We start from the raw sequence: 22,385 nt of genomic DNA, 5'->3' as shown, positions 1-22,385 counted from the left end.
CAATCAAGTCTCGTCTCTGGCCCCAGACTGAATTCTTCTCCTCCAGGGGCCAAGAATCCCGGTGTCTTCGTGTGATTCAACAACAAGCTTTCAAAAACGCATTTCTACAGCCAGAAATCAGGGGCTGAATGTAAGAGAAGGCTAATAGGATACTAAGAGCTGCAAGTCAGAAAGAGAAAGGAAGGGTGAGGAGAAAGCCAGGAAAGGCTGTGTTTGGCCTGCCTGTCCTCTTCAGAGATTAGCAGGCTAGGTAGGGACATTATTTCTCCTGTCAACATTGCAGAGCATACAGTGGAAAAAAGCCCCAGGAAAGAGCTTTACAGTATATTTTAACAGAGCACAAGTGGGACTTCTGAGGTGCTGGTAATGCTCTATTTCTTGATCTGCATGCAGGCTATGTAGGTATGCTCAGTTTGTAAAAGTTCAAGTGGATAGAAACTTTGAGCTTGCTAGGTAGGTAGAATAGGGAAAAGGAGTCCAAAATGGCGGTGGCTAAAAGACAAGGCAGGTCCAAGGACCAGAGTGAAGACTTCAAGCAGAACAAACAGAACAAACAGCACTCCTGGCTAAGCCCAATTTGCATAGGGCAGGCCCAGGTGGAGGAAAAAAACATATAAGAGGAGGAGCCAAAGCGCTTTCTCTTGGACTCTCTCTCACGCGTGCGTGCGCTCTTTTCTCTCTCTCTCTTTCTCTCTCACTCTCCTGCTATCTTCTAAATAAAATAGAGCTGTAACACTGATTTGCCTAAGAGCTGTAGCACGGTTTGTCCAAGACCTGAGAGCTGTGACAAGCCGAGGGCTTTAATGTCCGTTGCTCCAAATCTTTGTTGTGACGAGACAAAGAACCGAGGAACGTACACTCGCGTGACAAGCTGTTCACTTCTAATACGTGCACTTTTCTGTGCATATATTCCACTTTAAAGTTTTAAAAAGCAGTTCTGTTTTTCTTACCAGCAAAAAATAATGACATACATCTGTAAAGAATCTTTTCACCATACAGTTTCTTCTACTATAGAACCTTGTTTGTGACACATTGGTCAAGCATGGTGAACAGAGGCTAGGGTCACTCACGTTCACTGAGGCCTTTGGTCCACTCTCTCCCCGCTGGACTACTTAGAGTGACATCACAGTGGGAGAGGAAGAAAAGAACAGCATTTCCTCTCTAGCTTTTTAAAATATATATATATATAATTTATAAATTTATTTACTTTTGTCTATGCTGGGTCTTTGTTTACTGTGCGGGCCTTTTTCTGGCTGTAGGGCTGGGTGTGCACGTTTCAGTAACTCCTGCTCCCAGGCTCTAGAGGACAGGCTGAATAGTTGTGCTGCAGGGGCTGAGTCGCTCTATGGCATGATGGATCTTCCTGGAGCCACGATAGAACCTGAGTCTCCTGTGTTAGCAGGCAGATTCTGTACCACTGAGCCGAAAGGGAAGCCCTCCTCTCAAGGTTTTACTTTCCTCTTTGTCCTCACTCTCTTCTTCCAAAATGTCCCCCTGTCCACCCCCATCAATCTCAGCAGCCAATTATGCAGAAGAGCAGCAGTCCCAGGAGTTGAACCCTTTGATTCAGGGCTGCCCTAGGCTGACTGTCAGGAGCAAACCCAAGCTGGTCCCACAGTACAAAAGGGATAAAAAGCACATCACGTGTCTGAGGCACCCATGCACACCACACAGTACGTGCTCAGTTAACAATGACTGAATAAATGAATACATAACCCGTGGACCCAATCCAGAGTACACACCATAAATGGGTGCTGAATCCAATTAAACAATAGCTGTTCTCTAGGTCTCCCCTGAGTGCTTCAAGCATTAATTCTGCATACGTGATCTTAGGTGAAGACAAACATCACCAAGTCAGCATCCTCCACAGAGCACTGCCTTAATATTTTTTAATGTGTTCACAAGGGCTCTTTACCACCTTCTGTAATGAATCCCCTCAGGCAGTAGTCTGACAGGCAGTCAAGTAGGGCCAAGCTGCTTCAAGTCGTTGGGAGTTGCAAACATTACTTTTATATAAGAAGAAAACAAGCCTGGAGGATGGAGTTTCTGTTTTTAACTCTCATTCCTGCCTAAGTGGAAAAAAGTTTTCCTGCAACTATGCTGCTAGGAGCAAATTTCCTGTTTTTAATACTGTTTAGTCTGAATGGGTCTCTAGAGACCAATCTTAATGCTGGAGAAGCAAATGAGCTGAACCCCCCAACATGGTTCCAGTTTCACAGTCGGGCTCAGCAGCCCAGCTGAAGCCTATATCATTCTCAGCAATCCAAGGTCTGGTTAAAGAGATTAATTTCGTGTTGATCTGAACAGCATCTGCCTCCTGCATCCCACCGGCAGGCAGCTTCCCCCTCTCGAACCACACTTTCCTCCTCCAACCCTGAAGACTGCCCTACTTTGCAAAAGACAGAGCTGCATGTTAGAATCACGAGACTTCAAACCACACTTGTCTTGTGGCGCTTCTTGTACCTCAGATCTTTATCTCAAGTCACCTCAACCAAATAAAGTGTGACTCCAGCCTTAGCCAATAGCCCTGGAACAAAGGTGCTTCTTGATGTTGTCACAGGCACTTATTAAAGTGCATACAAAAGACAAAAAAAAAACCTAGGTGATCAAAAAGAGACCTGACAGTGTTGAGCACTTAGCTCAAAAGTCATCTGTTGGTGATGACCCAGAGATGCACTGACACAAACCTGGAGAGTCACTCAGAAACTTGGGGCTGATTTTCAAAGAAGCATAGTTGATAAACCTCTAAAAGCCCTAACAAGCTGACGAATGCATGAGAGACTCATTCTCTTTGGTGTATAAATGCTATGTGGAAGATACTGAGCAGATGAGGTTCATCTTCATTGAAAAATAAATATTTGGAAATTAAAGCAGGTGGAATTTAGGATAGAACTAGAAAACAATATAGGATTTCATCTCATTCAAAAACATATATTAAGATTCTTCTGGATTCAAACTGGAGGTCCTGCTTTCATCTTTCCCTCCCCAACATGAAACTGGACATCCCAGGGTATTTCACAGATGAGGAAGAACCTACTTAGAAAAAGAGGTACCACGGGCTTCCTTGGCTGCTCAGTGGTAAAGAATCCACCTGCCAATGCAGGTGACATGGGTTCAGTGCATGGTCCAGGAAGATCCCAAATGTCACGGAGAAACTAAGCCCATGCACCACAACTACTGAGCCTAGAGCCAGTGCAGCACAACTACTGAAGCCCCCAGACCCTAGAGCCCATGATCCACAACAAGAGAAGCCACTGTAATGAGAAGCCAGTGCACTGCAACAAAGAGTAGCCTCCACTCACCACAACTAGAGAAAAGCTTGTGCAGCAATGAAGACCTAGCATAGCCAAAAATAATTCAGTTCAGTTCAGTCGCTCAGTTGTCTTCGACTCTTTGTGATCCCATGGACTGCAGCACACCAGGCCTCCCTGTCCATCACCAACTCCCAGAGTTTACTCAAACTCATGTCCATTGAGTCAGTGATGCTATCCAACCATCTCATCCTCTGTCATCCCCTTCTCCTCCCACCTTTAATCTTTCCCAGCATCAGGGTCTTTTCCAATGAGTCAGCTCCTTGCGTCAGGTGGCCAAACTATTGGAATTTCAGCTTCAACATCAGTCTTTCCAATGAACACCCATGACTGGTCTCCTTTAGGATGGACTGGTTGGATCTCCTTGCAGTCCAAGGGACTCTCAAGAGTCTTCTCCAACACCACAGTTCAAAAGCATCAATTCTTCAGCACTCAGCTTTCTTTATAGTCCAACTCTCACATTCATAGGTGACTACTGGAAAAACCACAGCTTTGACTAGACGGACCTTTGTTGACAAAGTAATGTCTCTGCTTTTGAATATGCTGTCTAGGTTGGTCATAACTTTCCTTCCAAGGAGTAAGTGTCTTTTAATTTCACGGCTGCAGGCACCATCTGCAGTGTTTTTGGAGCCCCCAAAATAAAGTCTGACACTGTTTCCACTGTTTCCCCATCTATTTGCCATGAAGTGATGGGACTGGATGCCATGATCTTCGTTTTCTGAATGTTGAGCTTTAAGCCAACTTTTTCACTCTCCTCTTTCACTCTCATCAACACCCAGTTGTGGATGTGACTGGTGATGGAAGCAAGGTCTGATGCTGTCATTCTCCATCAGAGGACAGACAGAGTGAAAACCACAATCACAGAAAACTAACCAATCTAATCACATGGACCACAGCCTTGGCTAACTCAATGAAACTATGAGCCATGCCATGTAGGGCCACCCAAGACAGACAGGTCATGGTGAAGAGTTCTGACAAAATGTGGTCCACTGAAAACAGGAATGGAAAACCACTTCAGTATTCTTGCCTTGAGAACCCCATGAACAGTATGAAAAGGCAAAAATTTTTTTTTTTTTTTTTTTTAAAAAGAGGTAACAAAAAAAAAAGGCTGACTTCCCTGGTGATCCAGTAGTTAAGACTCCACACATCCATTGTGGGTGGCACGGGTTCAATCCCTGGTCAGCGACCTAAGATCCTGCATGCCACGTGGTACAGCCAAAAAAGAAAGAGGTACCAGGTCATACTGAGTTGTGCCAGGAAGGAAAGGAGCAACCGGCTGGCAGCGTTAATGCACAGATCCCAGGTTCCTTCATGGGCACATTTCACCACTTGTAAAGTCCACTTCAAAACCTGGCTACTGGGGAAGAGTGGAGAAGTAGCTCCAGAAGGAATGAAGAGGCTGAGCCAAAGTGGAAACAACACTCAACTGTGGATGTGTCTGGTGGTGAAAGTAAAGTCTGATGCTATAAAGAATAATATTGCATAGGAACCTGGAATGTTAGGTTCAGGAATCAAGGTAAATTAGACATGGTCAATCAGGAAATGGCAAGAGTGAACATTGACATTTTAGGAATCAGTTAACTAAAATGGACGGAAATGGGTGAATTTAATTCAGATGACTATTATATCTATTACTGTGGGCAAGAATCCCTTAGAAGAAATGGAGTAGCCTTCATAGTCAACAAAAGAGTCTAAAATGCAGTACTTGGGCGCTATCTCAAAAACAACAGAATGATCTCAGTTCATTTTCAAGGCAAACCATTCAACATCACAGTAATCTAAGTCTGTGCCCCAACCACTAATGCCAAAGAAGCTTAAATTCAATAGATACATAAAGATGTACAAGACCTTCTAGAACTAATACCAAAAAATGGTGTCCTTTTCATCATAGTGGACTGGAATGCAAAAGTAGGAAGTGAAGAGATACCTGGAGTAACAGGCAAGTTTGGCCTTGGAATACAAAATGAAGCAGGGCAAAGGCTAACAGAATTTTGTCAAGAGAAAACACTGATCATAGCAAATACCCTCTTTCAACAACACAAGAGACGACTCTACACATGTACATCACCAGATGGTCAATACCAAAATTAGATTGATTATATTCTTTCCAGCTGAAGATGGAAAACCTCTATACAGCCAGCAAAACTAAGACCAGGAGCTGACTGTGGCTCATGAGCTCCTTATTGCAAAAGTCAGGCAAAATTGAAGAAAGTAAGGAAAACCACTAGGCCATTCAGGTATAACCTAAATCAAACCCACTTATGATTACTACAGTGCAGGTGATGAATAAATTCAAGAGATTAGATCTGGAGACAGAGTGCCTAAAGAACTATGGATGGAGGTTCATAACATTGTACAGGAGGTGGTGACCAAAACCATCCCAAAGAAAAAGAAATGCAAAAAGGCAAAATGGTTGTCTGAGGAGGCCTTACAAATACCTGAGGAAAGAAGAGAAGCAAAAGGAAAAGGAAAAAGGGAAAGATATACCCATCTGAATGCAGAGTTCCAGAGAATAGCAAGGAGGAATAAGAAAGCCTTCTTAATTGAACACTGCAAAGAAACAGAGGAAAATAGAATGGGAAAGGCTAGAGACCTCATCAAGAAAATAGGAGATACCAAGGGAACATTTCATGCAGAGATGGGCACAATAAAGGACAGAAATGGCAAGAACCTAACAGAAGCAGAAGAGATTAAGAAGAGGTGGCAAGAATACACAGAAGAACTATACAGAAAAAGGTCTTAATGACCCGAACAACCACAAGAGTGTGGTCACTCACCTAGAGCCAAACATCCTGGAGTGTGAAGTCAAGTAGGCCTTAGGAAGCATCACTACAAACAAAACCAGTGGAGGTGATGGAATTCCAGCTGAGCTATTTCAAATCCTAAAAGATGATGCTGTGAAAGTGCTGCACTCAATATGTCAGCAAATTTAGAAAACTCATCAATGACCGCAGGACTAGAAAACATCATTTTCATTCCAATCCCAAAGAAGGGCAATGCCAAACAATGTTCAAGCTATCACACAATTGCACTCATTTCACATGCTAGCAAAGTAATACTCAAAATTCTCCAAGCTAAGCTTCAACAGTACATGAACTGAGAACTTTCAGATGTTCAAGCTGGGTTTAGAAAAGGCAGAGGAACCAAAGATCAAATTACCAGCATCTGTTGGATCATAGAAAAAGCAAGGGAATTCCAGGAAAACATCTACTTCATTGACTACACAGAAGCCTTTGACTGTGTGGATCATAACTGTGAAAAATTCTTCAAGAAATTGTAATACCAGACTACCTCACCTGTCTCCTGAGAAACCTGTATGCAGGTCAAGAAGCAACAGTTAGAACTGGACATGGAACAACAGACTGGTTCAAAATTGGGAAAGGAGTACATCAAGGCTGTATATTGTCACCATGCTTATTTAACCTATATGCAGAGTACATCATGCAAAATGTCAGGCTGGATGAATCATAAACTGGAATAAAAACTGCCAAGAGAAATGCCAACAACCTCAGATATGCAGATAATACCACTCTAATGGTAGAAGTGAATGGGAACTAAAGAGCCTCTTGCTGAAAGTGAAACAGAGTGAAAAAGTTGGCTTAAAACTCAGCACTCAAAAAAATAAGATCATGGCATCAAGTCCCATCACTTTATGGCAAATAGATGGGGAAAAAGTGGAAACTGACAGATTTTTTTTCTTGGGCTCCAAAATCACCACTGATGGTGACTGCAGTAATGAAATTAATGGACACATGCTCCTTAGAAAGTTAGACAAGTCTAGACAGTGTAATAAAAGCAGAGATTTCACTTTGCTGACAAAGGTCTGTATAGTCAAAGCTATGGTTATTGCAGTAGTCATGTATGGATATGAGAGTTGGACCATAAAGAAGGCTGAGTGCCAAAGAATTGATGCTTTCAAATTGTGATGCTGGAGAAGACTCTTCAGAATCCCTTGGACAGCAAGATCAAACCAGTCAATCTTTAGAAATCAACTCTGAATATTAATTGGAAGCTGAAGCTCCAAGACTTTGGCCACCTGATGCAGAGGGTCAACTCATTGGAAAAGACCGTTATGCTTGGAAAGAATGAGGGCAGGAGGAGAAGGGGGCGACAGGGGATGAGATGGTTGGATGACATCACCAATTCAATGGACATGAGTTTGAGCAAACTTCAGGAGATAGTGAAGGACAAGGAAGCCTGGTATGCTGCAGTCCATGGTGTCACAAAGAGTTGGACGTGACTTAATGACTAAACAATAACAACATCTTGGGTCAGAATAGGTAAAACGAAGCATCCATTTGCTATAAAGTAGGAGCTATTTCTTGCATCTCAGAAAGTGACTGGGTCAACTAGTTATTTGAGGGGTTCAGTAGAAAACACCCTGACTCCACCTGTAGACAGCACTTGCTTCAGACACAAAATTTAAAATAGATGGTGTTCTCCGTATCTCAGAGAAAAGCATCAACAGGAAGGATTGAAACCACATGTTCCTCATTATGGTTCCTGGATCCTTTCTTATGATAAATGCAAAGTTCAACAATTCAAATTCTTCTAATTGTCAGCTAATTCATATCATACTTCAAATATCAGAGGCAAGCACATAGTCAGGAGGAGTTAGGGCACACAACCGATGGCAGGGGTAGTGGAAAGAGCAAGGGCTTTGCAGACACCAGATCTGGGTTTCAATCCGGACTCCACCTCTTAGTGTGGACCTAAAGAACTTACCCTAACCTCTTTGAGCCCTGTTTCTCACATCTATAGAACAGAGATGGTAATAACCCACTTTATGGGGTTGCTGTTTAAGAGTGAATGAGAGGAATTAGGCACTCAGTTCAGTACCTGGAATACAGTAGGTTCTCAAAACGTGGTATTTTTTTCTTTCTTGCCACTTATAGGATTCGTTCATGAGAACATTCTCCAAAATTAAACATTATTTTTCCAAACCCTGAAATCGAGTCTCTAAACTCCATGCAAATGGTGCCAAATGCTTATTAAAGGAGGAAGCTGCTTCTATTTTCTCAAAAATCTTTAATGTGGGAAGGAAAGGAAAAGCAATACCAGCCAGAACCCACTACATGTTTGTGCTTTAAACCATAACACCACCACAAGCAAGATGGGGTTAGTTTAATAAGGAAGGAATAGTAAAGAGAAAAAGAAAAAGCAACTGAGGGTTTCCATTTCGGTCAGATCTCTTCTCATCTGAGCAGAACCACTACCTCTACCAACAGCATGGAAGCCACACTGGCTCTTACCCCACAGAGGAAAGAGTTGAGCAATGAAATGACTAACAAAGGAATAATCTCCCACTGCCAGGAAAAGAAGCAAGAAAAATGAGTTTGCGCACACACTTCTTTTACCCTTTTGCTCCTACGGACCAGACGCAAGGGACTGTTTGTATACAGATGATCATTTTATGAGTGAGTCCAACCAATTCTGCCCTGAAATCAACTTCCTAGCGGCTCTGCCTTTTCCAGCTTCTAAATACAGACTGGGAGATGCCTGGGCACATCTGGTCACCATTTGATTTCAGGCTTCTATTGTGTTCATCTGTGGGGGGAGGTGAATCTATAAATAGCTCATATTCCTCTGCCTCACACTTGAAAATTGAGAAACCATCCACTCTGCCTTTCCTGCAGAGAGAAAAGAAGTTTTTACTGAACCCAGCTCTCTCATAATGATCAGAAATCAAGTTAATATTCTGTACAGCCAGGCTCAATCAAATGATTCATAAACCTATTTTATAAGACTAAGTGGTATCTAGAATGAAACCAGAAGGGAGTGAAATCAAGTAAAGATGAGCGAATGACTCATGTGATGCTTTTGAGAAGTCACTGATCTTTTTGGAAACTCACCAAATTGTGTAGTTAAATCCATGCATGTGAACCACCACCTTCAAGTCTTAAGGCCCTTCTCACCTTTGGAAAAGAACTACATGTTTAAATCCTATTCAGTACTGAAAAGAGAAATCACCCTGTGGACTAGACTTGTTGACACCACCCCCACTCCCAATGAAAAAAGGCTAACCTCTCTCTTCAAGATTTTTCAAATGTTTAATAAAATATTTACTACAGTATTTACCACACTGTAAGATAATTAACTCTATGTACCTGTCTCCCTCAAGAACTAAGTTTTTCATGGGTAAGTACAATGTTTAACTCTTATGGATTATTTCCAGTGCCTTGCACAATTCTTGGCTTATTTTTCAGCAGATGTAGGTTGAATGAATGAAGAAGGTGAAATAATCACATATTATAGGATCTTAGTGAACTTTCACAAATAAGACATCAAACTTAATGTTGATTTAATGGAGAGGTAAGAGAAAAGGGTTAAAAGGTAAAAGCAAACAAAAAAAAAGATATAAACACATTCTTTCCCTTCATCCCCACACCTGTACAGGATTCTGCATGTGTCTATGCTAAGTTGCTTCAGTCCTGTCCAACTCTATGAGACTCTATCAGCTTTCACCTGCCAGGCTCCTCTGTCCATGGGATTCTCCAGGCAAGAATACTGGAGTGGGTTGCTATGACCTCCTCCAGGGGATCTTCCCGACTCAGGGATAGAACCTCACTTTCTTAAATCTCCTGCATTAGCAGGCAGATTCTGTACCATTAGCATCACCTGACCCACTCCAGTGTTCTTGCCTTGAGAATCCCAGGGACGGCGGAGCCTGGTGGGCTGCCGTCTATGGGGTCGCACAGAGTCGGACACGACTGAAGCAACTTAGCAGCACCACCACCACCACCACCTGGGAAGCCCCTGCTCAGGACTCTAAAAAGGATATTTTTGCTGGAAGCTGAGCTTATGCAAATATGTGTAAACCACAGACTAATTAGAGCCAAGACACAATAATGACCACCCCTAACTTCAGATCTTGGAAAAGAAACTTCTGAAACACTATATATAGTTCTGGCACAAAAGTACAAATAGATCAATGAAATAAAATAATTTTAAAAGAGACCCCAGGTATACCCAGGAATTAAGCAAATGATAAAAATGGCTTTTTCATATTGTTGCAGAAAGGGGGACCCCTTCCAGGGCCCAAAAGGGGTTTTTTCCCTAATACTCGAAAATGAATTGTCCAGGGAGACACACGTGCTGACAAAACAAGAGACTTTATTGGGAAGGGGTGCCTGGGCAGAGAGCAGGAGGGTGGGGGAACCCAGGAGGACCGCTCTGCCATGTGGCTTGCAGTCTCAGGTATTATGGTGATGGGATTAGTTTCCAGGTTGTTTCTGGCCAATCATTTTGACTCAGTGTCCTTCCTGGTTGCTCAGCCAAGACGGATGCCAGTGAGAAGGATTCTGGGAGGTGGTAAGACAGGTGGCATCTCCTTTTGACCTTTCCAGAACTATTCCTATTGGTGGTGGCTTATTAGTTCCATGTTCCTAGTAAGGAACCTCCTGTCATAAAATAACTCATCCAAATGGTTACTATGGTGCCTGGCCAGGATGGGAAGCTTCAGTCAGTGTGTTTCCCGTAACATTATTAGCGGAGAAAGGACGGATGTTCAAGCCCCACCTCATTTCCTTCACCAAAAAAATTCAAATGGATCAAATATTTAAATTAAGAAGATAAATTCATTAGTATACCAGAAAAAAAAAAAAGCAAATACTTTCATAACTTCAGAATGGCAGGCCCTTCTAAGCTTAATATACCAGAAAGCCACAGAGAAAGGTCAATAAATTTGACTACATTTAAACACACACACAGGGGAAAAATTACAAAATCAAAACAAAAGTAAACAGGGGAAACAATTGCAACATCTATGACATGGAACATTTTCCTTAATATTCTAACTGCTCTTAAAAATAAGAGAAAGATGAACAGTACAGTAGAAAAATGGGGAAAAATACATGAACACATAATTCACAGGGAAGAAAGTATACAAATGGCCCAGAAACATACAGAGATGCTCATAAAATATAACATAAAGAAAAGCTAAAAATAGGATACCATTTCTAATAAGACAGGCAAAGATTAAAGAGTTTGATAACACATAGTATTGACAAGGAATGTGGTAAAGTATTCTGATACACTACTGTTAAGCATGTAAATTGGTATAATCTTTTGGGAAGGAAATTAGACAAAAATATATTGAAATTTAAAATATACTACTTTCCAAACAAGCAGCTATACTACTAGAAATTAAAGACGCTCACTCTAGTATTACAGAGAACAGCAGACACATAATATAATACATATTTTATAATATCAGGAATCCATAATTATGGAATTATAATTATATATAATATATTCAAACCATACATCACTAGAAAAATAATTAAACTACAATACCTTTGTACGATGGAATTCTATATAGCATTAAAACAATAGGTATTGCCTATTGTTTTAATAGGTATTGCCTATTGCCTATAGGTATTGCCAATAAATTAGGGCCAAGATAAGGTGATAAAGTAAAGCCAGTAGAAAATAAAATATACAGTGTAAGCCTGTTAGTACTTTTTTTTTTTTTTAAAGATAAGTGGTTAATAAAAATAAAAAAAAATAAAGATAAGTGGTTACCTCTGAAGAATGAGACCAGTAGGGAAGTATGAAAGGGGAAGGGGTTTGGGGTTTTACATTATACCCTTCTGGACTGTTTGAACATTTTCCAGGTAGCTTGTATCATCTTTAGAGCAAAATATTTTAATTAATTAACCTACTAACACATTTTATGCAGCTGTCTGCTTTCTGCTGAGCAAAGAACTAGAGAGAGACCAGTCCCATTTCTTTCCCGACACTTTCTGAACCCTTTTTGGAACACTGCACTTAGCAGGGGCCTTTTGTTGGTCAGCTGGACTGGCTCCCCGAAAACAGGACCACTGAAAGTTGCTGAGAGGGGACCAGACACAGGCTCACTGTGCAAGTATGTGGAGAGAGTTCAGCGCCTGGACATGCAGACCAGGTGGCTCCTATTGGAGAAGCTTACTGTTATCAGTCTGCCTGTGAACACGTGTCCACTGTGGTGAACACACAGACCTTTTGTTCAAAGGGCTGTTCTTCATTTTACATCGTCTTGTTCGGGTGATTTTGCAAATCAGTTTTTCCAAAGATCCTCAAAGTGATCATCTCTCATCATGCCTCTCATCTTCAAGCAATCAACTGACAATCCTTTTAAATCCAGGACAAATTCAAGTGTAAAGGAAGTGGAGTATAGGGCAACTTCTCAGCACTGCAGGAACAGCAAGGACATGTCTCAGGATCTGTATCTGTATTTATGCTTAGGCTGCCCCAAGTTTCCAGCTGACTATCAAGCTTTGGGCATGCCACTCCTATACACAACCTCTCTCTCCAGGCTAAATCTCAAGGACTCCAGATAGTACCAGAAATTCCTTGTTACCCTTGGCTCACAGAGGAGAAAAAAAAAATCCAAACAAGCTTTTGCCTCTTATAAGATTTCTCTCATTTCTGCTGTTCATTTTTGTACAGACATCCAGCACCAACAGCAAGCATTAAGTGTCAAGGATCTCAGTTCTTCAAATTTTTTTCTAAGTCTAAAAGCTACCCTTTAAAGACTGACAATCAAGTTTCTAGAGAGGGGAAAAAATGAGTTTAGATGAAGCCAAAAGAATGACCTTATTCCTTTAAAATCCAGCCCATGGACACGCTTATGGAGCCAAGCAGCTGTGCTGTTGGCAGAGGGAATGTGCTGAAATGAAACACTCATGGTAATCTCCCTTCCCCCACTCAGGCCTGCAGAGCCCCATCCAATTATTGCACAAAAAGGCTTTTTCTTATAAAATTCTCTCCCTTCTACTTCTGTCTCCATCTTGGTTGGGAAGAACTAGCACTAGCGATGGAATGCACACAGCTCTGCAAATATTCATGAGAAAATCCTTTGACGCCCACACGCTCCCCAGCTGCCCTAGCACATATATGCATTAGGGAAAGGGATGCACAGAGAAATTCATAGATGTCTGTGGCTCTCTAGCTTAGGCAAACTGCAAGGCCTTCTCAAAATAGGCCACAAGATTCAGGAAGGCAGAGTCCTGCTTGTTTCTCATCCATTGAACCATAAATGAAATTATCAATCCGCTAACCACTGATTGATCATTTAAGACGTGCAGCACTGGAAATACAGAAACAAAGAGAACTATGTATAAATAGTGCAGCATTTGAGAGCTTGGAGTTCGGAATCACACAGTCAAAGGTTTGAATCCTGGCTCCATTACTTGATTGTGTGACCTTGAAGCAAGCTACTCAACCTATCCGAGCCTGTTCCTATACCCAAATTAGAAATGATTATCTACTATAAAAAATGATATAATCCTAACCCCTCTGTAAACTCTCAAATTCCTTCTCACCTTAGTTTCTTCTTCATGTTTTCCCATTCTCCTGCTCCTCCAGGGTCCCTCTTCAGTTTCAGTAACTCTTCCACCTTCTTTCCTCTTCTCCAAAGCCTTCATTCACATTCCAAGTACAGCAGAAACAACAAAAGTGAGGGTCATACTCCTCTCTGCCTCACCCTACTTGCTTTCTGAGGCAGGAGGTCATAGGTCAATTATCATCTTATAATGGGTTGCAGTCCCCAGACAGAAATGCTATTTCTGTGGAAGCAGTAAGTAGCCCCCAGCTTGGTCACAATGTTGTTGTCGTTGTTCAGTCGCTAAGTCGTGTCTGACTCTTTGCAACCCCATGAACTGCAGCACACAAGGCTTCCCTGTCCTTCACTATCTCTCTGAGTTTGCTCAAACTATGTCCATTGAGTCAGTGATGCCATCCAACCATCTCATCCTCTGTTGTCCCCTTCTCTTCTTGCCCTCAATATTTCCCAGCATGAGAGTCTTTTCCAATGAGTCAGCTCTTCCCATCAGGTGGCCACAACACTGGAGCTTCAGCTTCAGCATCAGCCCTTCCAATTAAAGGGTTGATTTCCTTTAGAATTGACTGTTTTGATCTCTTTGCTGTCCAAGGGACTTTCAAGAGTCTTCTCCAGCACCACCGTTTGAAAGCATCCATTCCTTGGTGCTCAGCCTTCTTTATGGCCCAACTCTCACATCCATACATGATCACTGGAAAAACCATAGCTTTGACTATACAGACCTTTGTGGCAAAGTGATGTCTCTGCTTTTTAATATGCTGTCTAGGTTTGTCATAGCTATTCTTCCAAGGAGCAAGTGTCTTAATTTTGTGGCTGCAGTTACCGTCTGCATTGATTTTGGAGCCCAAGAAAATGAAATCTGTCATTGTTTCCACATTTTCCCCATCTATTTGCCATGAAGTGATAGGACTGGATGCCATGATCTTAGTTTTTTGAATGCTGAATTTTAAGCCAGCTTTTTCACTCTCCTCTTTCACCTTCATCAACAGGCTCTTTAGTTCCTCTCTGCTTTCTGCCTTTAACATGGTATCATCTGCATATGTGAAGTTGTTAATATTTGTCCCAGGAATCTTGATTCCAGCCTGTGATTCATTCAGCCTGGCATTTCTCATGATATACTCTGCATATAAGTTAAATAAGCAGGGTGACAATTTACAGCTTTGAGGTACTCCTTTCCCAATTATGAACCAGTCCGTTGTTCCACATCCAGTTCTAACTGTTGCTTCTTGTTCTGCATACAGGTTTCTCAGGAGGCAAGTAATGTGGTCTGGTATTCCCATTTCATCAAGAATATTCCATAGTTTGTGGAACTGCTCAAATTGAAGAAAGTAGGGAAAATCACTAGGCCATTCAGGTATGACCTAAATTAAATCCTTTATGATTATACAGTGGAGGTGACAAATAGATTCAAGGGACTAGATCTGGTAGACAGAGTGCCCAAAAAACTATGAATGGAGGTTCATAACATTGTACAGGAGGTGGTGACCAAAACCATTCCCAAGAAAAAGAAATGTAAGAAGGCAAAGTGGTTGTCTGAGGAGGCCTTACAAATAGCTGAGAAAAGAAGTGAAAGGCAAAGGAGAAAGGGAAAGATATACTCAAGAGAATAGCAAGGAGCGATAAGAAAGCCTTCTTAAGTGAACAATGCAAAGAAATAGAGGAAAACAACAGAATGGGAAAGACTAGAGATCTCTTAAGAAAATTGGACATACCAAAGGAACATTTCATGCAAGGATAGGCACAATAAAGGACAAAACTGGCAAGGACCTAACAGAAGCAGAAGAAATTAAGAAAAGGTGGCAAGAATACACAGAAGAACTGTACAAAAAAGCATATGTCACATTAGAGAACCTATAATAGTAGGCGTTCAATGCCGCCAAATACTACTAGATGGCTACAATGCTATGTCCTCATCTTGATGGAGTACAGAGCCAGGGAGAGGCCCAGTCTCAAGAACAAGATCTTTCCTTGGGATTCTGTTAAGCAGCACACTTCCTGCCCTGCAGGAAACTCTGTGTTGCAGTTCACGACCCTGTCGCTAGAATAAGCAACAGACATTTCCATACAACATCAAGCATAATTCTGGACTAGCCAAAAAGAAAAAAACACCCTATAATTGCTATTTTTGTCTCTCTATGCCTTTATCCTTCAAATATGTGTCATGACGGTCTCTAGTATTTCTTCTAACACCAAAATTCTGGAATTCTAAAGTCAAAACTATTTAGCTGGATTCAAAAACTCTGCACAAGGTACTCTTCATGTCCTAATTACAAACAGTGTTTTGTAATTTAATCCAAAATTTCTCTATTTTTTCCTTTTCTTTTTTTTTTGGCTGTGCTGCACAGCTTGTGGAAACTCAGTTGCCTGACCAGGGATTCAACCTGTGCCCTCAGCAATGAAAGCGCAGAGTACAAACCACTGGATGGCCAGGGAATTCTCTTCTATTTTCTCCTAGTGGCAATGAAGACCAGCTTGTTCTAACGCTGCATAAACTTAAAATCATCATGCTCCATACTTGCAAAGCACTATTGTCACCTGTCTTTCCTGTCTCCGGAGCAATGTTCTTCATTAAATAATCACACACATGGCGTGCACTACACTGACAGTAGCTTTCCTCTTGGTTCCTGAAGCCGGCCCTTTAATCATTTTGGGATGTGTGGGGTTTTCCTCTGAAGCCTTTCCAGGTGCCTAACATCCTTAAACTGGAGTCCAGGACTGGAGAGTATGTTCACCAAAGAACCTGTAACACCAACATACATGCATGCATGCACGTCACACACACACACACACACTGCCTCCATCCTGGCCCCTGCCAGGGCTCTTTGAGGGTAAGCAAGGATGGTCTTTGTGTGTTGTGTGATGTTCAGCGTATTGTGGACATGTAAACAACAACAAACACAATCACAGTGCTACTAGAATTTCAGTTTTGAATTTGGTAGTTGTGGGGAGGAAATCCCTGCTCACTCACACAACTTTTCATGTAGAAAAGCTACAGGCATTTTAGGCATTGTGTTTTAGCCAAATAACAAAAGCACTTTAAAATAAAGATTCCCAGGAGTATAGAAGCAATTACGTCCCACAAGGACTGGGTGGTTTTTTGTTCCTGATTGGCTTTCTGTTGACTCAGTCTGCACTTGTTTTGACAGCCACTCACAGTCCTTGGTGGGTAAAGCTGAGCTAATGCTCTTCATGGAAATTTTTACAAACACGTAATCACCCAAACACCATATGCTTGAGCAGAGGACTCCCGCTCCAACAGATGTTCCTGACCGGGAGGAAGGGAGGGAAGTTAATTTTCCAAGTGGAGCATGCTGGTCCCAGAAGTGAGCACAACAGACTCAAAGAAAAGATTTTCAAAACTAGTTCAGCTCTTAGAAAGAAGCATGAGCCTTGCTTCTCTTGTACTGTGATAGTGATAATCACAGCCCAAGCCACAACACTCATGACCTCATTTACTCAACTTCTAGTTGCCAAGCCCTAGACTGAATACTTCACATCATTCTTTCTTTCCTCCTCACAGTAACTCCAGCTAAAAAAACTAAGAGAGGTTAAGTTATCTGTCTGAAGAAAGCCAGCTAATAAGTGGCTGTGCCTGAATTCAAATCCAGTTCTAACTTCAAGAGTGCTCAGTCACTTGTAGTGTCTAACTTTGTGACCCTGTGGACTGTAGCCCACCAGGTTACTCTGTCCATGGAATTCTCCAGGCAAGAATACTGGAGTGGATTTCCATGTCCTTCTCCAATACATTGAATGGGGGTACCCAAATCTGAAGTCTATAAATGAATTCATCTCTTAAGTAAGGTTATGGCAAAATCAACAAGAAGTGAATTGCCCTGATGGATAACACATTGATTGCACAATCTCTTGGGAAATATGGCATCATCTGTATGGAGGATATGATTCATGACGTCTATGTTAGAAAATGTTTCAAAGAAGCAAGCAGCTTCCTGTGACCCTTTAAATTGTCTTCTCCATGAGGAGGAATGAAGAAAAAGACCACCCATTTTGTAGAAGGTGGAGATGCTGGCAACTGGGAAGACTAGATCAACAGGCTTATTAGAAGGATGAACTAAGATATCTACCATAATTATTTTTGCAATCTAGTCAGTTAATAAACAACGATTGCTTTCAAATTGGAAAAAAAAAAATGGAATGCTGATGTCCATTACCCCACGATTCTGATGTCAAATCAGATAGTATAATCCCCTGCCAATCCCCATTCACCATAACCTTTTCTCTCTCTTTCCCATCATCCCTTCTCCTCAATTTTCCTTCTCTTCCTTTTACTATATACCTCTTTTTATATTTTTATAAAAGAATATGAACTTTGCATTCACATGATCCTGCGTTCAAATCCAAGACTCATTTTCTTGTTGTGTGACTTTGGGCAGATCATATAATCTCTTTAAGCCTAAATTTCCCCAACTACTGAAAGAGGATAAAATCTTCTCCATTTCAAGTTGAAACGGTGGAAACAGATAACACGTAGAAAGAGAGAACCAGGTCACTAGTAGACTAAACGAGAATTGTTTAATGTTGAGAGTCGGTGAGGCTTGGTGGACACGACACACAATTTAGAGCCGGGCTGTCTTGGGTTTGAATCCTTGCTTCACTACTTATTCACTGGCTAAGTGACTCAGGTAAGCCTTGTAACCTTTCATGCCTCAGTTTCCTTATCTATAAAACGGAGTAAAACATATGTTTGATAGATTTTGGGGAGAGAGTCAAATGAAATGATAAACATTTAGGATCTATAGATAATTAACGAGGAAGCTGCCTCTCAGAAGAACTTACAGTTGACTTGCTCTCTACAGACTCATTTGTTGACACCTGATCTATGTGTTTAAGTGTGTCACCATTAAGGACTGGGAAGTGCTAAAGCACTAAGGAATTTTAATCTTGAACTAATTTTTTGAGGCTGTAACATATGCATAAAGAGAGGAGGTAGAATGACACAACGCAATGCAAAGGCCACCAGAGCAAGCAAGGTTCTAGTCCTGCTTGGGCATTAACTGCCTATATAAGCCTATGTTAGTTATACTTTGTATCTGGAACATAAGAGGGTTGGCCTAGAAGATGGGCCTTGTCTGAAAACATTTTTGATTGTCATATTTAGGACTACTACCAGCATCTAGAGACTAGAGGCCAGCGACACTGCTAAAGATCCTACAGTGCCCAGAACAGATTCCTCACAACAAAGAATTACACAGCCAGAATATTAATAGTGCTGAGGCTGGGAAAACCTGGCCTGGATGACTGCTAGGTTCCCTTCAAGCTCTAACATTCTAAAAGACCATGAGGAGGAGACAGCACCAACACCAAATAGGTGGATTCTCATCAACTTCTATCATGCAATGGTTTATGATGTCGCTCAAAAGCCCCCTAAGACCAGTGGGGAATATTTCAACGCAGATATCTGGATATTTTGAAATCAGTGCTGTATTTCTGAGGGTGATGACAGTCCTTCCTTCATAAAAGGAGGTACAGTCCTCCAGGGACTTGGTCCCTCACTCTTTACAGTTAGAATCAATGTTTTCAAAGCCATAAGATTCCTTTGGGGCAAGAAAATTATTTACATGAGTCTGAATCAAGGTCAGATTACAAACCACAGCAGAGGTGAATCTCAAGTACTCAATACATCATGCTAAGTGAAGTAAGGCAGACTCAAGAGGCTACCTACTGTTATATTACACTTTTACAGCATTATGAAGCAGATAAAACTGTAGGGACGAAAACATTGCCAGGGGCTAGGTGGTTAAGGAGAACAGTCTGACTACAAAGAGGCATGGAAGATTTGGGGGATGATGCACAATATGATCAGAAAGACAGTAAAAAGCACTGCTGTATTTTGGGAGAGGAAGAACCAGATGACATATAAACTCTTTCCTATGTCAAGTCCTATTTTATAACAATCTGCCTCTCCTAACCCTGGTGACCTCAGAGCCATACTGATTAGGGTTAAAAGTCTGGACTCCAATTTCTGTCAGTGATGAATCCCTCCAAACAAATCAGGTGGATCTGAGTGTTGACAACATTCTGGAAACTCTGGCCCTTCTCCAGCCTGTGACAGAGATTCCTTTCCTTCCCCCTCATATACTACCCAATGAATGCCTCAGACTTTTAGTAAACAAACCAGAATAAATTTCAGGAGGCACTGGTTTTATCTCTCTGCACAGGCTTCCTGTCCAAATCCCATTTGATCTATCCACTGAATTTCAAATCAGGCAACAGAAGAGGAATCACATTTATGAATTCCCCTCCTCTATGGGCTTCTGGGTTTCCACTAGATAATTTTTACACACTTAAGCTACATAAATACAAAATATGAGCCTCAAAACAAAATTATACCTGTACAGTGTACACTAAATGGTGATTTTTGTTTTGTTTACATATACTTCCCAGATTATCTATCAAATGTTACACAAAATAGTTAATGTTTCTTATATGCAGAACAGTCCTAGGTATGCCATGGCCAAGAAGAATGGAAGGAGCCATTGGAATGCTCACACTTTCTTCTAGAGGCCACTGTCTTCAATGCCACAGATACAGTCACAACTGTGAACTGCTTTAGGAGTACCTTCCTCTTACTTAAGAGTCAGTTCCTTTCCTGGCCCTTCTTGGAGGATCTCAGTGGAACAATATGAACACCAGTAAACCAGTTACCTCATACATGCTTGAGTATTGGGATAAAAGTCCGGGGCCACAAGACAAGCCTGGATCTGCAAGAGCCCTCATCCTTCAAAGGACAGAGAAGGCTTTGTCGGGGCCAGGTAATACCCACACTGCACCTGCTAAGCAACTTCACTTTCACTTTTCACTTTTATGCATTGGAGAAGGAAATGGCAACGCACTCCAGTGTTCTTGCCGGAGAATCCCAGGGACGGGGGAGCCTGGTGGGCTGCCGTCTATGGGGTCGCACAGAGTAGGACACGACTGAAGCAACTTAGCAGCAGCAGCACCTGCTAAGCATTTATGGCAAATAAGTTGTGACTACAAAAGTGAGGTGCTCATATTATAACAGAAGGGACCAACAAAAATAACAAATCCCACAGTGGTCTAGGATCTTGTTTCCACGTGGTCCCCTCAAAAGGGAAGGATGGGGAATTATACTTCCATGATTTAGAACTATCCAATCATCTTCAGAAGTCTCCACTAGCAGAAAAATCAGTACTAGTAGACCTTGCAGATGTTACAGGTCTGGCTCCAGACCAACACAATAAAGTGAATAATTGCAACAAAGGCAGTCACGTGGATTTTTTGGTTTCCTAGTGCATACCAATGGAGAAGGCAATGACACCCCACTCCTGTACTCTTGCCTGGAAAATCCTATGGACAGAGGAGCCTGGTAGGCTGCAGTCCATGGGGTCGCAATGAGTCAGACACGACTGAGCGATTTCAATTTCACTTTTCATTTTCATGCATTGGAGAAGGAAATGGCATTCCACTCCAGTGTTCTTGCCTGGAGAACCCCAGGGACAGGGGAGCCTGGTGGGCTGCCATCTATGGGGTCACAGAGAGTCAGACACGACTGAAGCAACTTAGCAGTGCATACCAAAGACAATTTATACATATTGCTGTCTACTAAGTGCAATAGCAGTATGTTTATAAACAATGAACAAATCTTAATTAGAAAATTCTTTAAGACTAAAAAATACTAACCATTATCTGAGCCTTCAGTGAGTCATAGTGGTGACATGACCAGAGATAACCATAAAAATGGAATAATAATTTAAAAATTTTAAATATTATGAGAACTACCAAAATGTCACACAGAGACACAAAGTGAACAAATGCTATGAAAAATGGCACAGACAGACTTACTCGATACAGAGTTGCCACAAATAGTCAATTTGTAAATAATACAGTATCTATTAGGTGCAATAAAACCAAATGTCATAAAATGAGGTATGCCTATTCTGTCCTCTAAATCACTCAAACTTGATAAAATGGTATCTTTAGCATAATTTGGGAACGTTTCATAAAGGATTGAAATACTAAGCAGAAAAGACACTATGGCTTTTTATTCAAAGGCATATAGACTGATAGGCAATGGTTGTCTAGGGCTCTTCCCCGAATATATCCATTTTCAATACTTTTTCCTAAGGACATATTCCTCTAGTATTCTCTTTCTCATTTAAGAAAGAACATATGAAAAGCCAAAGATATTATTTTTCTAATTTTAGAAAGGACCCTGGCAACTGCTAGGATAAGAGCTACTGTCTGTGGTCACAGAAGTGAATCAGGCAAGGCTTGCTGGCCATCACAGGGACCAAATGCATGACCTCTGACAGTGCTCCAACCAGGACAATGCTGCTGCTTCACAGCAACAGAAGTCCTATGTAGACCTCCTTGACCAGACCTGCTGCCTTGGAAATTTGTGGGAAAGCTAAGCAGCAGGAAGGATGACCAATAGCGTTAGCCAGTAAAGGCTTGGCTCATCCTCTCAGTCCTCAGCAGATCTGCTGCAGACAACACTTCCCAGACCAAAACATCATTAGTTTCTGACCAACCTACATAAGTAAGAAATAGCCAGGGCCCAGATTCCACGTTAATTTCCCAATAATTATCCAGTTATAAAGACCTTGGGAAAGTGAAGGAAAATGACATTACCACATCCTGAGAGGCATACTGGGGATCCTCTGGGTTGACTGACCAGTAGCAGTAATCAAAGCCAAATGCCACAACCTTCTCCCGGGAGTCGCCAAAGCCATTAGGTCGACCATCCACCTAAAATTAAACACAGAATCTAGTAT

At 41.6% G+C, this 22,385-nt stretch overlaps 1 protein-coding gene across 6 annotated transcripts in view; it reads right to left on the bottom strand.

Moving 5' to 3' along the window:
- Window positions 1-22,385, bottom strand: part of STARD9 (StAR related lipid transfer domain containing 9) — a 140,203-nt gene that overhangs the window by 110,795 nt on the left and 7,023 nt on the right. For 5 of the 6 annotated variants that reach the window (XM_024998192.2, XM_024998201.2, XM_024998193.2 and 2 more), the window contains exon 3: window positions 22,243-22,359. In XM_024998192.2, the coding sequence (XP_024853960.1) occupies window positions 22,243-22,359 (117 nt within the window). Of the gene's footprint in view, window positions 1-13,615; window positions 14,943-22,242; window positions 22,360-22,385 lie in introns of those variants that run through there. The other variant, XM_059890711.1, reaches the window with a different exon arrangement.

The sequence above is a fragment of the Bos taurus genome, chromosome 10 (assembly GCF_002263795.3).
Source record: "Bos taurus isolate L1 Dominette 01449 registration number 42190680 breed Hereford chromosome 10, ARS-UCD2.0, whole genome shotgun sequence".
Lineage (NCBI taxonomy): Eukaryota > Metazoa > Chordata > Mammalia > Artiodactyla > Bovidae > Bos > Bos taurus.
This window is presented reverse-complemented; position numbering and strand designations above follow the sequence as displayed.